At 56.0% G+C, this 14764-nt stretch overlaps 1 protein-coding gene across 2 annotated transcripts; it reads right to left on the bottom strand.

The window, feature by feature from the left end:
* Positions 1 to 38: 38 nt before the first annotated feature.
* LSR (lipolysis stimulated lipoprotein receptor) lies at positions 39 to 13822 on the bottom strand. Of its 2 annotated transcripts, XM_057712405.1 has the most exons (10): positions 13471 to 13822; positions 11922 to 12266; positions 6884 to 7003; positions 5035 to 5091; positions 4350 to 4496; positions 1610 to 1771; positions 1396 to 1455; positions 1165 to 1296; positions 267 to 895; positions 39 to 171 (listed from the first exon to the last, which is right to left on the bottom strand). In XM_057712405.1, the coding sequence occupies exons 1-10, from the start codon at positions 13577 to 13579 to the stop codon at positions 136 to 138; spliced, it is 1797 nt and encodes a 598-aa protein (XP_057568388.1). In that variant the 5' UTR covers positions 13580 to 13822; the 3' UTR covers positions 39 to 135. The 2 variants fall into 2 exon arrangements, with proteins under 2 accessions (XP_057568388.1, XP_057568389.1); XM_057712406.1 differs by lacking the exon at positions 5035 to 5091 and having other exon boundaries at positions 13471 to 13820.
* Between the last annotated feature and the right edge of the window lie 942 nt (positions 13823 to 14764).

Raw genomic sequence — 14764 nt, 5'->3', positions numbered from 1 at the left:
CTCGAGCAGCAAAACAAACGCTTCCCTCCAGACTTAGGACTTGTGATCATAAGTTTTATTAGTCTCAGGAGGAGATGATCAATAATCCCTCAAATTTAAAAAAAATGTACAAAAGCTACATACAAAACGTTGAGATTAGACGACTAAACTTTCCCGACTCAGGGCTTGGTTCTGCAAGAGAAAAAGAAAGAAGGATGTGAGCTGGGGAGGACTAGAGAAGAGGGTCCAGGAAGGCTCTTTAGAGCCAGGTAGGGCCGTTCACTCACCTTCTTAAGCCTCCGCTCCCGTGAGGCCTGGGAGTCAGTCTCCGAGTAAGGGGGAGGCGCTGGAGGGTAGTAGGTCTCTTCCTCCTCCTCTTCCTCCCTGTAAGGTCTCCTCCTCTCCACTGGCCCCTTTTTCCTCAAGGCCTCTTCTAGTAGCCTCCCATCATACTGGGCATCCCCGGACCTGGAGCCATCATCTCGAGGGTCCCGGGAGCGGTGGTGCCGAGCCCTAGGGTCAGCAGGAGGGCGGTCTCTAGACCTGAAGTCATCATAGTGGGGATCCCGGGACTGCCTTGAGTCGTCTTGGTCTTGGTCGTAGAGGTCATCGCGGCTGCGGCTTCGGGGGGGTGCATAGGCCCGGCCTCTCCTCCCACTACTTGGGGGAGACTTCCTCCCTGATTCAGCAGAACCGGGCCGGGTGAGGTCATCTAGAGCATCCACAGAACGGGCTCGAGGCCGCCCAGCCCCCAAGCCACTCCCTGGCCGCTCCAGGGGGGGCTCTTGCTCCCACCTCCTGGAACTCCGGGGGGAGTGGTAACCCCATTCCTCATCCCGGATCGGGTTGAGGGCAGGGCCCCGGGAAGGCCGGGATCTCCAGTCGTCCTCATGGAGGGAGGTGACTTCACTCATGGCTGTAGGGAAGGAAGGTGTCACTCACTAGTGAGGGGAAGTCAGGACCTAATGGCAGGAGCCCTGGGGTCCAGCAGTGTCACCCACCTGGCTCATACATTCCCTAGGCTTCTCATCTATTTAGGGATGATCTGTACATTTCACCGTGGCCGTAGTAGGGAATGAGGGATTGTGTGCAGGATTTGGAGCAAGCATCCCTGGGGCAGATATCAGGGGACGTGCTTCCCCCAACCCCCTCAAGAATCCCTCAGACCCCAAGGCTCCTGCTCACCTCGCTCTACACGGCCATTTGGGGGACCAGGTCGAGATGGGTCGAAGTTGGCCAGCTCCTTCTCCATGTAGTACAAGACCCGCATGGAGTCGTCCTGCTGGTTGGCCTGAATCCTATAGCCACTACGGATTTCTAGGGACAGGAGTTGGAGGTGATCAGTTCGGGAGGTTGGATGCTGACCCAGCCCCCTCCCCTACAGGCATGTCCAACCTCACGAGGATTGGTTCTCACCAGAGGTCACGCTGCTGTCTGTGTCACGAAGCAGGGGTACCTGGGAGCTGTGGCCACCAACTGGGGGAGATTGGCTGTCAGGAGCAAAACCCAGCATTCCCAGACCCCTCTCCTCTGCCTGCAATCCCCTCTTCCAGCCCCAGGCCCCTTAATGGCCAAATACCCAGCCTACCCCCTGCCCCAGCTGCTTCTGGGCCCCAAACCCCAACCTCACCTGAGCTATTCCTGTCGAAGTCTCCAGAGTACCCATTGTACAGAGGGCCCATGGGAATCATGGCTGGTGGGGGCGGGGTCTTGGCAGCAGAGAGGTGGCCATAGGTGCTGGGGGCGTAGACGCTTGCGAGGCCTGAGGTGGCAGCTTTGCCTGCAGCATACACTGGGGAGGATACACACAGCATAAGTAGACCCTCAGGGGTCACGTGCCTTCTTCCCAACTGCCCAGCTGAGGAGCTTCCCTAGGTGCTTGGCTGGCTTCTGCAGGGTCCCTGAGGTTAGGGGACATCAGCTTCACTTGAGTCCACACCTGTGCAATTCCTCACAGAAGTTTTAGGACAGGGGGTGCACACGGACAGCCGGCGGCCCCAACCCGGCAGATCAGTATGTTTTCAACTCGGGGTCACCCCCGCCTGGTTCTAGGCTTGACAGCTCAAGAGCAATTCCTCCTCTCCTCTCCACCTTCCTCCCCAGGCAAGAGGTTGGGTTCTGGTGGCTGTTCTGAGGGAAAGTCATGGGCCTAGGCAAGTCGCTTCTTCCCTGGGACTCCAACAGGAAGATGGAGTGGGGAGATGGACTCAGAAAGCTCCCTTCACCTGATTCAGTTGGGAAGCAGACAGCTCAGTGTTCAGCCCCACCCCACCCCTGAAGAGGCCCCTCAGCGGCTCCGTTGATTTGCTCTTTTATAATTAGCTGTGGGAGTTGCTGCTCCAGGAAAGCTCAGCAGCACCATGGCTGTGGCAGAAATAACAGGGCCTCCGGCGGGGAGTTAATGGGACCTCGGTTTGGGGTAACGGGATCTCAGGATGGAGGAAATGCGGCCCTGGGACTGGCATTTGCAGTCCTGGTCGCAGCCGTAATTAGTGGGGTAACTGCAGACTTGTTTGCAGCCCTTGGAGATCCCACCCCACCTGTGAAATGGACTAACACCCACCACCCAAGCAATAAGCAAGAAGCTCTCAACTACAAATGATGAGAGGGAGAGGGGACGGCCAGCACAGGCCTCCAGAGAGCAGTGGATTTCTTTTTTCAGGGCAGCGATGAAGCAGGTTGCCCACCGCTGAGTTCAGTGACCGTAAAATTAGCCAGCATGGACTGAGCTGCGGCCCTCACACACAGCGTCTTCTTAATGCTCACGACACCCCAAGCCGGGGGGACCTTGCAGAGAAGGAAACCAGCTGCTTGTCTGAGCTCACATGGTGTGAGCGGCAGGGCTCTGATCTGCATCCTGGCCGTGGGTCATTACCAATGCTGACAGCAGCGATGTCCAGCAGCTTGTGGGCATGGAACACCATGTAGGCCAAACCCTGTGCTAAATGCGGGACACAACAGTTCACTGGATCCCGACTCACCCTGTACAGCGGGCTCTACTGTGGCCCCATTTTACAGAGAAGGAAACTGGGGCTGAGAGGGGATGTCATCCACTAGGCTTCCCAACAGGTAAGGTGTCCAGCCAGGCCTCAAACCTCCACCTGCCCAAGCTTGCAACCCTGCCTATTTTACCCCGGACTGTGTTACACTGGAGTTACGGCATGTGGAAACCTTAAATGTAAGGATGCCGACACACATCCATCTGAGCTACCTGGGTAATTTTTCCACCACCTGTTCACTCTTGGCCTAGAAATGAGCAGGTGCCAGGAGAGGGGCAGGTCTGTCCCTCTTTTGGTCTCTCATAGTCCAGGTGCCCCTAACATGTAAAGTTACTTCTAGCTGCTGGCGTCACCTGTTCATCAAGCAAAGATGTGGTGAACTCGACGACAACAAAGGAAACGATGAGGTGTCCTCACTGAGAACTAGTAGGGATGTATGCTTTCATGGCCCACTTTCAATACAAGGAACAAGAGAGCAGAGATGTCTGAATATAAAAAAGTGGCCAGTGTAAACTTCCACGTCAGAGTTGATGAAAATAGTCATGGAAACTTCCCGACAACTGAGTGCAGAGGTGCTGGTTCACCCAGACGCTCGCTCTCTGGAAGGCAACCAGGGAACTGGCAGCGCTGACCTCCCTGCGATAGGGGAACGGGGTAGCAGGAGGAGACAGACTCTCTTCCTTTCCTCCCTCCTGTTTTGTTTGCTGCTTCTCCCTCCATCTCCGGTCGCATGTCTAAGCCCAGGCCTGCAGGCACCCACTCTTAGGCACTAGGTGTGTCCTTGAGCAGCATCTGTGGGAAATCCAGAGTGCTTTGTGTGGATGTGGGTTGCTAAAAGGCGCTTAAGTTTGGTGGAGTTGTAAACCTTGTTTGGTTGCTTACCTTTTTCACTTAGATTTTGGTTTTGTTTTTAATTTTTTTTTTTGGCTGTGCTGCGCGGTATGTGGGATCATAGTTCCCCAACCAGGGATCAAACCCGCACCCCCTGCAGTGGAAGCGCGGAGTCTTAACCACTGGACCTGCAGGGAAGTCCCCCAGATTTTGTTTTTTAAAAAGAGTCTTACTTGCTGGTGAATAATGTTCTGTGATACTGGAATTCTTTTTTTTTTACCACGTGCATAAATTATACTTTCAAAAGGAAAGACTCAAAATAAATGAAAAGTGAAAAATAAGTGAAGAGTTGAAGTATGTAAAGGATAATCTAAAACAGCATGTCCTACTTGGCCCACGTCCTCCCCAGTCGCTCCGCTCATAACCTCCAGACCCGTGAGTGGCACTGTGCCGGGAGACAGGCACATGGCCACGTCCTCTCCTTGGACCCAGGAGGGAGGCCGAATGGGGGTGGCCACGTGAGGGGCGAGGGGCACTTACGGGCCTCTGGGCAGCAGCACTTCTCCGGGCAGCAGGGGCACCTGACGTAACAGCAGCAGGTGTGAGGGCAGCACTGACACCAGCAGATGCCCAGCAGGAGGAAGACGAGGAAGACAGCCAGGCAGACCACCACCACGAACAGCCAGTCTGCAGAGAGACGAGAACCGGCCATGAACCAAGAGGCCTCGGAGGGCACAAGGACGTGGGCACTGGGGGGCAGTTCAGAGTGGGGGTGGGGCGGGGGCTGTCTGGGAGGCTGCAGCCCTTGCTGGAGTCTCCACACCAGGCGCTGGGGCACAGCCGCAGAGGGTCGCCCGCTCCTCTACAACCGAGGCCAGCCCCGAAGTCAGGGAACTTGCCCCGGGCTCATGTAGACAAGGCAGTCAACGCGAGGCAACCCGGCCAGAGCGAGATGGGCTGACGCCTTGAGAGGTGACAGAGAGCCAGCTGCCCAGATCCTGACCCCCAGAAGAGCACAGCAGGCACCAGTCACAGGAGCCCCCTGCCTACACCCCAGGCCCCTCGTCAGCCATCCCAGCCCACCCCACAGCCCGGAGCCAGGTCACTAGATGCCCGAGAGTCAGAGTCAGGCAGAGTTGTTAGTGGAGTCCGAGTGAGCGGCATTTAGGGTAGGGGAGAATACTTAGAAGCGACACGTGGTGTGTGGGGGATTCCACCCCCGTACCTTCCATGGGCCCCGCCTGAAAACCAGGTAAGAGCTCAGCCACCCCCGAGGTCCTGCCTGGAGGGACAAAAGAGACACAGATTATGCTGGCCAAGGCCAGCCCAGGCTGCCCCTGCCCTGAAGCCCAGTTCCAGGCTCATCAGGGTGGAGGTGTGCCCTGCAGAAGAGGTGGGGCCAGTGGCCTGCGAGGGTCCTAGCACGCCGCTCCTGCCCCCCACCCCCACCCCATGTGGGTGCTGTCTTCCAGAAGGCCTCCATTCCATGATTCACTCCCTCTCCCACCACGGAGGATTCGAATGCCCAGAAGGGTTCCAGTACATATCCCATGGGTTCTGACGTTTCCACCTCAGTTTGGGACTCCCATCTCTTCCACACACATGGGTCCTATCGCCCCAAGGGGTTCCATCCTAGGTGAGAGGGGCAGTCCCTGCCCCATCAGGCACAGGAGGCACAGTGCACTAGGGCCCATGAAAATGTTTTCACTGTTTTTTAAAATCTGAAGGAAAAAATATAACAATACCAAATATGTAACAATTAATTGTCTTTATAACAACACGATCACAAAATACAATTTGTTTTTAATCCAGAGGAAGAGGCCCTTGAAGGCAAAAGTGCCCACAGCCCATAAAAGTCACAGTATGGCCCTGTTCTCTGCCCACTGGGGTCCCCTAAGCAAGTTTCATGCCCCAGCTAGCGCCTCCTTTAGGTGCCACCCGTCGCTCTGTGCCTCACGAGTGCTGTATCTCAGGGACATCCACACCCCCGGCTACACACCAACAAAGCTCTATCCAGAGCTCGGCACCCCATGCCACACGCCGCCAGGAGGAGGTTCTAGCATATAAACCAGCAGCTCTCAAAGTGTGGTCCTATCCAGGCCAAGCCACTCTCCTGATAACACTAAGCCACTGTCTGCCCTCCTCACTCTCCTCCGGTAGAGGGGCGGCAGGGGAGTTTTCCAGAGGCTCCAGCACATGTGATGTGATTTGTTGTCATGGCAATGGGTTGTGTGCTTGTGTGCCAGTTTCAATTTGTAATATGTTAAACGATTATAAACATAACCCACAAAAACTTAAAACTTCTTCGAGATCCTCAATAATCGTTCAGAGTGTAAGTGGGTCTTGCGACTAAACTCTGAGACATGCTGATGTAGACTGTGCATTTTACCAAGGATCACAAAGAGTTCTCTGGGTCACCGGTGCATGCATTCTGTCACCCAGACGTGAACGCTGTTGTGTGATCTGAGTACCCAGGAGCGTGCTCCTCCATCACGTGTGCGCGCTCACACATGCGTGACCTTGCATCATATGTGTGACGATGGCAATGTGTGCCCCGGTAGCATCTCACATATAGCACACGCCAGGCGGGACTATATGTGTCTGCTGAGAACAGAGCCTCTGGCTAAGGGCAGTATCCCTTCCACAGGCGGGGGCTGCTCGCGGGTACCCCAGCCTATCCCCTGAGCTTGTACAGGCAGCCGCGCGTAAGGGGAGCACTAACTAGGCAAGCCACACAGCGCCATCCCAGCAGGGCAGAGGGCCAGAAGCCTCCTCCCAATTACACGCACCATCCTCGCTCACTGGTCATTTCTGTATTTTTAAAAACTGAGACTGGGAAGAGGTAGAGTCCCCATTTCTCCACTCTTAGGTTGGCTCTGGCTTATTTGAAATGTTGTGGGGGGGGGGATCCCTGCCTGGGGTGCAGGGTACAGATAAGCCCAAGTGACTGGTGGTGCTGTGAGGGGAGAGCAAAGCAGGCGACAGAGCCCAGAGAGTGAGCTGGCGGGCAGAGGGCAGAGACGGAAGTGGCAGAAGAGGCCCCGACCCCGTCCCTCAGGGCTCAGCCCACTCACCGAGGACGATGAGCTCTGCGTAGGCCTCGTTGTTCCCCTGGAGGTCCTGGGCCGAGACCACGGAGCAGTAGTACACACCACTGTCCCCCCAAGCCGTCTGGTCAAAGGTCAGGTCGGCATCTGCGTCAGGAGGACACATGTGAAGGCACCACGGGGGAGGGGCACCTGATGCCGGCAGCCCCCACCACGAGCACATCGGGAAGCGGGCTGCAGATGGACCGGTGACAAACCACTTGTACCCAGGGTGTGCCAACTCGCAGGCTCTGTCCTAAACGCTTAACATGGGGAATTTCAAGAAGTCTGTGAGGTGGGATTCTTATCTTTCCTGTCCCATAAAGAAAAGAGGCCTGGTGAAATAAATGATGAGCTGTACAATTTTGGCAAAAACTGGGGTGGGGCTGGGACGGTCTGACTCCAGAGCCAGCACTTCGAAACTTAAGCCTTCTTCTGTCCTACCTCTCAGTGCAAAAGGCAACTCCCCAGCAGAACCACCACGGAGCCTAGCGCAGACCCCGGGTCCTGGGTCCTGGACCAGGAGGCAAAGATACACAGGCCAGATTCCAGGAATCGGGAGCTGCCCAGGCTTGAGAAGGCGGGGCTGTGAGGGAGAGACTTAGACCAGTGCCCTCGTCCTCCAGCCACCATCGGCCCCCACATTCCAGGTCAGGCCCAGGGCTTGGGGATGCTCCCGTAAAGCGGCCCCGGGCAAGGAGCCTGTTAATTACACCAGTAATGAAAGTGTCTGCACATCCGGTTTCCTCTCTACTCCTCAGGCCCTAATTAGTTAAATCCCTTCAGCCGTTCACCAGAGCGGGACAGGGTGCGGCCCGCTGGGCAACGCCACCTTAGGCCCGTGGAAGACAGGAGGTAGGAAGAGGCCGGCAATGAGCAGCTTCCCAGCCTTCCTCCCCAGCTGCCCTGGCTCTCTGGCTCCCGCAGACCTGTCTACCACCTTGCCCCACGGACCCCTGCCCTTCCCCAGGACAGCTCCGGGGGCAGCCGCTGTGTGTGTGCCCTGGTCCACAGCACCTGGGCATCAGTCAACTGCCAAAGGAAAGAAAGAAGCAGAGCCTTGTTCCTTCTCTGGAAGGAAGACCTCATGTCCATAGAGAAACCTCCTTTCAACATGGGCCTTACCCTGGCCCACCAGGCCCGTGGAGCGATCTGGCTGCTGGTTACCCCACCAGCCTCACGCCTCCTGCTCTCCTTCACTCACCAGACTCCACACGCTGGCCTCCTCACTGTCCCGCCACATGCTGGGCTCACACTGCCTCGGCCTGCGCTCCTGCTGTTCCCTCTGCCTGGCTCTGTGTCCTCAGGCCCTCAAGGGGCTGGTTCTACCCTGCCTGCACAGCTCCCCTGCCCGACTGCCGAATTGTATCAGCCAGCTTAGGGGCTGACTGGCTGTGATCCCATCCACAGGAGAATGTGGGCTCCAGGGAAGCAGAACCTGGTCTGTCTCAGTCACTGCCGAATCCCCAGGGCCTGGCCAGGACCTGGAAATGAACCCCTTCCTGCCCTGTGCTGACCTTCTTTAGTGTCCTGGGCACGTGGCTATATTCAAATAGGCGCTTGACACAGTCATTCAGGATTCGACACATCCAATGTTCCTGAGGCACCTGGTGTACTAGAGAGCAACAGTTCTCAAAGTGTGATCCATGAAACCTGGGGTTCCCCAAGACCTTTCCAGGGGATCCCTGAGATCAAAGTTATTTTCATAATAATAGTAAGATATTTGCCTTTATCACTTAATCTCATGAGTATAGTATGGAGTTTTCCAGAGGCTACATGTGTGTGTTATCACAGTAGATTGAAAGCAGAAGCAGCTTGGAGAATCCAGCTTCTATTCAGCCAGACTTTAAGATGTGCAAAAATATATAAGCAATGCCATACATTGTCATTAAAGTCTTTTGTTTTGGAAAATGTAGTTATTTTTTCATAAAAGTATGTTATTTATACTAATCTACAGAGTTTAATATCATCATTAAAAATTTTTTTTAACTTCTCAGTTTTCTAGCTGTAAAAACAAAGCTCTTTGAGGACCTCAGTCATAAAGAGGGTGAAGAGGCCCTAAGACCCACATGTTTGAGAACCACTGCTATAGAGGACAGATAAGAATCCCTGCCCTTACAGGGCTCAGATCCTAACTGGGAAAGAGAGACAAATAAAAAATTAAACATGTTGAGGACCGGATGGTGATAAGTGGTACATAAGTCAGGCAGGAAGTGCCTCCGTCGTGGAGGTGGGGGCTGTGCAAGTTTAAGTGACCGGGAAGGTAGGGTGACCTTGGGTGCAGACACTCCCCTTCGTGGTCACACATCCAGCCCCCAGTTATCGATCTCTTACTATGTGCTGGGTCCCTCTGCATACGTTCTTTCATGGAAACATCCTGAAACTCTAACCTACATTTGCCCAAATCCTCCAGATTCTCCGTGATCGCGGCCCATCACTTTTTCCACTTGTATCTTTAAATCACTCTAAACACCCCTCCCCAAAACCAGAGCCTGAGAGTAGGGCCCCACCCAAAGCTGGAGGTGGGCGGGAAGGCAGCCCCTCCACAGCAAGAGCTCCTAGGCCAGGAGCTGAAATCCGGGCTCCTGAGGGCTGGATCTGGGCCTCCATGCGTTTTGTTTGGCCTGCATGATGTTTTCAAAACCTATGAAAAATATGGCTTTCCGGCTTCTTTTGATCAGCCCTAAGGCCTGGGCCCACCTCCTTCCTGCAAGGCGCACCCTGTTCCCGGTCTACGCCTGGTCCTGACATCACCTGGGCTGGGTATTGCTCTAATTGTTTTAGGTGCAGGGAGAAAATGTCAGGTCTCCTGTTGGGAACAGGAGCTGGGCTTTCCTCCACCTCCCTGTGTGGTTGTTGCCCATCCACACACAGCAGAGGCGGCCCTCGTGATCTCAGGGGTCCCATGTGCTCTCAGGTCCAGCGCTACTGAGTTGGGGGCACATGGGTCCCAATCAGCTAGAAGAGGTAGAAACAGGGCCCCAATCCAGGCGCCCACATCACCCAAAGCAGGGAAGAACAGAATGGGAAGCAGGACCCACCCAAGCTGCGGGACACGACTCTGGTTTTCCCAGAAAGACTTTCACTTTTAAAACCTGGGCGCTTTGTGACCCTAGGAATGCCAAAGGGAACTCTGCTTTTCTCCATCCTCAAAGCTGAAATGGAGGAAGCTCCCATGGCTACTGGGCTTCCTGAAAGGACACACGCACAATGGATGTTTATAAACTGTAGCCTGTATCAAACACGGGCCCAAGTCAAGGCAACTTTAAAGACCTGGGCCTGTGGGGCCTCTGGAGCAGGAAGAATCTGCCCCAGATAGAGCCTGAAGGTCACTCGAGCTCTGGACTCAGCAAAGGGGGCAGGTTTCCAGCCAGCCTTCAAGGGCACTCTCAGAATTGGAGTTGTCCTGACAGGGCTGTCAGGTCATACCTAGTCCAGGCTGGAGAAGTCCCTGGATTATGGGGTAGGGGCCTATACAGGTTGAACCCCCAAGAAGTCTTTTATCCGCAAGAACAGCAGGATGCTTCTGGCTGAGCTGCCCATGGAAATTCAGGGCCGGCAGGGCCAGTGCCTCCCAGGAACAAGACTGACATGCTGGGTCCCTGCCCATGGTCTAGACAGAGAGTGGGAAGGAGTGTGCTCTAAGGCCTGGTCTCTTGGGGTCAGCAAAGGGATGCCCCCTTCCCTCCTCTGCCCCCGTGCCCATGATTGAAACTCTAATCCCTGCTGAAGCAGGTGAGCCTTCATCCCTCACCCACTGCTGCCCGTCACCCTCCTCTCTCCCGCCAGGTTCTTTAGGGCCCAGTCCCAGTTCCTCTTCAAATCACATTCGCAGTGGCCTTAAGGTGTGAGCCCCCAGTCATTATCACATATCACCCAGGTCTGTTTCCTCTGCGGCACTTTGCAGCACTCTCTGAAATTCTCCTCCTCTTCCTTTATCTGCTTGTTTGTTGTCTGTCTCATCCCACAAGAATATCACCTCCTTGAGGGCAGGGATCTTGGCTGTCCTGATCACCCCTCTAGCCCCAGCATCTACCATAACTTCCGGCACTTAGAAGATGGCCCGATAAATGCCAAATGAATGGAATGAACGACTTCCCCACCACCCCTTACGCAGTCCCAACAGGCACCTCCTATCAGAAGGGAGCGTTACGGTGAAGGACAAGGGCTCTCAGGGCTGCCTGGATTCAAGTTCAAATCCCACCTCCAGCCCTTTACTGACTGCGCACCAAGCCGAGCCCCTTGATCTCTCTGTGCCTCAGCTATCCTGAGTGTAAAATGTGGGTGTAAAGTTACCTGGCAAGTTGTAGGCTTTCTCCATGAAAAACCTCACCCCCTTGGTTCGCTCCTGTTACCTCCTCAGTGAGTTCTTTGCTGACCTCCCTGGGCAAGCAAAGGGGTTACTAGCTTGGAGACTAGATCCAAAGTGGCTGACTTTGAATCCCCCCCAGCTGTGTAACCCTGTGCAAGTCACTCTACCTCTCCCGGTCTTTGTGAAATGACAATAACGGAATCTACTCACTCAATTTCTGTGGTCTAAATGAGTTAATCCACCTCAACCTGGATCAGAGCCTGGCACCCAGGAGGCCCTTTACAAGTTGTTCCTTATATAAATGTTACTTCTTATTGCTGATATTATTAGTATTATTATAGAACCCCTCCTCTCTCTCCATTACTCACTTTTCTTTATCTTCAAGCACATACTATCATGTGTTGTGTTTATCTTGTCTCCCTCACTGGAATTCAAGCTCCAGGAGGGAAGGGATTTGATGCTTTTGGTTACTGCTGTATTTCCAGGGCCTCAAACGGTGCCTGGTGTATGTGAGGCGCTCAATAAATCTCTGCTGTTAAATAAAGGGATGGATGGATGGGTAGAAGGAAGGATCCCTCCCTCTGTCAATCCCTTCAGGAACTGGCACTGACGAGCTTCCAGATGGGGACTCCAGGTTTGGCATGAGGATGCCAGAGCCACCACCCAAACCAGCCTCATCGCATCCCCCGCCTTCCCCCTCCCCACCCCACGTACTTCCCGTGATGGTGATCCTGCGGCCCTGGTAGTAGTCTCCCAGGGTCACGGCATTGCCCTGCTTGGTGGCCACAACCCTGACGGTGCGCACGCTGTCCTGGCACTCCACGTAGGGGTTGTAGCCCGGGTTACCAGCTGCCAGCTGGGCGTTGAGCTGGTTGTCAACACTGGCTGGGGAGAAGGCATCAGCGATGCGGTCCCGGCAGAAAGACTTGTACTTCCAGATCACGATGGGCGCTGTGGGGGTCGTGGTCGACTGGTAGGTGCAGGGCAGGGTCACGGGTTGGAACAGGATCACCACGTGGTAGGGGTCTGACACAGTCACCTGGATGGCGCTGCCGGGGGCTGAGGACAAGGAGAGAGTCAGCAGAGGGACGGCTGTGAGCTCAAGGAAGTGTTTTGGCAGGAAAGAGCAACATCACTTGTCACCAGCCTGACATTTACAAGTGTACGGTTCTACAGAGCGCCTGGCACACATTGTTCCTTAATCCCCAAGATGGGTGAGGTAGCTCCGTATAATCATGCCCATTTTATAGACCCAGGGGGCTGAAGTGGTGGGTGCAAGGTCACCCGGCCAGATTCCTTGGAACATGCCGTGCATCCCTCTTCCCAGAGGGCGGCCTCGGAACCGCCCCAGCCCCCTCTTCCCTTGGCCATTCTCTCTCGGAAAGGGCCTGTCTGTGGCCTGTACGGGCAAGCCCACATGGCCCCCCACAAAGCCCACAGTGCTCAAGGCCCCCCTGCAAGAACAACTACCAAGTGATCCAAGTTACTCCAGGTTTTGTGAATTGGGGGGGGGGGGGGGGGGGGGGGAAGGAGGGTTCTGAAGTTGTTTTGACTGCTTTGCGGTACAGTAGCTAAAGCCTCCATAATGTCTCCACCAAACTCCCACCTCACCCTACCCAAAGCCATCCCAAATGAACACGCCGAAAGTGCTTGCTGAAGGATAAAGTCCCCCTGATACTCCCACCCAAACAAACATCAGATCCAGAAGATGATTTCCAACAAAGTCCATAAGTCCATTCCACCAGACTGTTACGCACAGATACTTCGGACATGGTTGGGTAGGGGGGTGGGGAGTTTCCCATACCACACCCACCCGACGCCTGGGCGCTGTTTCTGGATCTCTCCCCCACTAGGAATCTTCTGCTCCAGCCCTCAAATGCCTTCTCCCCGTTACCGCAAGACTTAGAAATCTTGGCGGGCTACCGAGTCCTCATCCCGGACTTTCCCAGTGATCGGGTGGTCCTTCACCCCTACCCCACAAAGGGTCCCATTCTCCTTGCCGCTCCCGGATTCGCCGTCCCGGGAGTTTCACTTCCTGTTATCTCTGAACAAGGGCGGGGGAGCGCGCTCACGCACGAATAGGGAATTCCTCTCACTCTGGCACACAAGGGATCTCCGGAGACCTTGAGGACCAGGAGGTCTTAGTCTCTGCGCTCCCCCTCCCCCAGTTCTCCTGCCTCCTAGGCGGTGAGGAATTCCATCCATCGCCCTTCTGTAGTGCCCTCCCGCCGTTCCGCGGCACCAGGGGCCCCGCTCTCCGTACCTGTGCACAAGGTGCTGAGAAAGAGCCACACGAAGACGACCGCGCCCCAGCCCGGGGTGGCCGGGCAGGAGCCCAGCCTCCCGATGAGGCGGCGGCCCAGAGGCGCCATCGCAGCGGTCTGGGCGCGGCGGGCCCGCGCGTCCCCTCCCAGGTACCGGGAGGGTAGGGGGCGCGGCGCGCACCAAGACTGGGAGGGGCGCCTGCTCCTCCCCTTCCCGATTCCGTTCCTTGCCCCTATTCCAAGCTCACCCTACCCTTGTTCTAGGATTTTAACTAGAGGAAACATCGTGGATGAAGAGCACGCTTCCAGCTTTCGGGGAGAAATCTGCTTGACCCACTGTGGCTCTCCGAGTCACTCCACCCCCCGTGGCTCTGGGGAATGGATCGGCCCAGGTACACAGGGTGAGAACGGAGGGCAAGGCTAGGGGGTGGGCGGCGGGGAGGGGCTCCTTCACCTCCCTCCCCGGAAGTGGGCTGACCCAGGTGCGATCCGGCCCCGAGGGTCGGAACCAAGTGACCAGCCCGTCGGGAGGGCGCCTGCAGACTAGGGATGCCGTCCGGCCCCCTCCTGCTCAGGTCATGCCGAGCGGGGTCTGAATCACGAGAACCGAGACACAACTGGGATGATTCACCTGTTGAGGGAGGCGGGCCCCACCGCGCACCTGTTCCCTCTCTGCCCACACCCCTCTCCCCAGCTGGCGATGGACCCGCCTAGGTACACCCTGCGGGGAGGGGCGAGTCTAAGCGAGCTTTGGGCTGGAAGGGGCTTGTTCGTAGCGCCTGGCTCTTCCACTCGGCCTCGGGGTCCTCCCGGCCGGGTGGACGGAGGCGCTGCCGTCCTCTCGCGCTTTCCACTTAGGTGATATAAAGAATCAAGCGAAGTTCTTGGAAAGGAAGGCTGCCCCTTAGGGACCCCCGACGGGAATCGGGCCCAGAAAAAGTTAAAGTTCTACTTCGGACGTTTTCTCCGCCTTCCCTCCCCCCATTCCTAACTCTTGGTTTGGCCCCTAGGCGTTCATCGCCCGAGGTCTGGCCTCCGGAAACTATGGCTCTTAAAGGGGCCGAGCGGAGGCGCGGGATTAGGCACGGGTTTCCGCCTAAGGATTCCTAGGGCCTGGGCCACCTGCGCCGAGGGCGGGATGGGGCGGGGCCAGGCACGCGGAACGCTAGGCGCTCAGCGGGGCTCTGCTGCCCCCCGATGGCGGCTAGGGGAAGCGCGTCCTGGGGAACGCGGAGCTTCTGAGGAGAATCCCCGGAGGTCGCAAGCTGGTTACTGGGTTAGGTAGGTACCCAG

Source organism: Hippopotamus amphibius, chromosome 16, assembly GCF_030028045.1.
Source record: "Hippopotamus amphibius kiboko isolate mHipAmp2 chromosome 16, mHipAmp2.hap2, whole genome shotgun sequence".
NCBI classification, from domain to species: domain Eukaryota; kingdom Metazoa; phylum Chordata; class Mammalia; order Artiodactyla; family Hippopotamidae; genus Hippopotamus; species Hippopotamus amphibius.
This window is presented reverse-complemented; position numbering and strand designations above follow the sequence as displayed.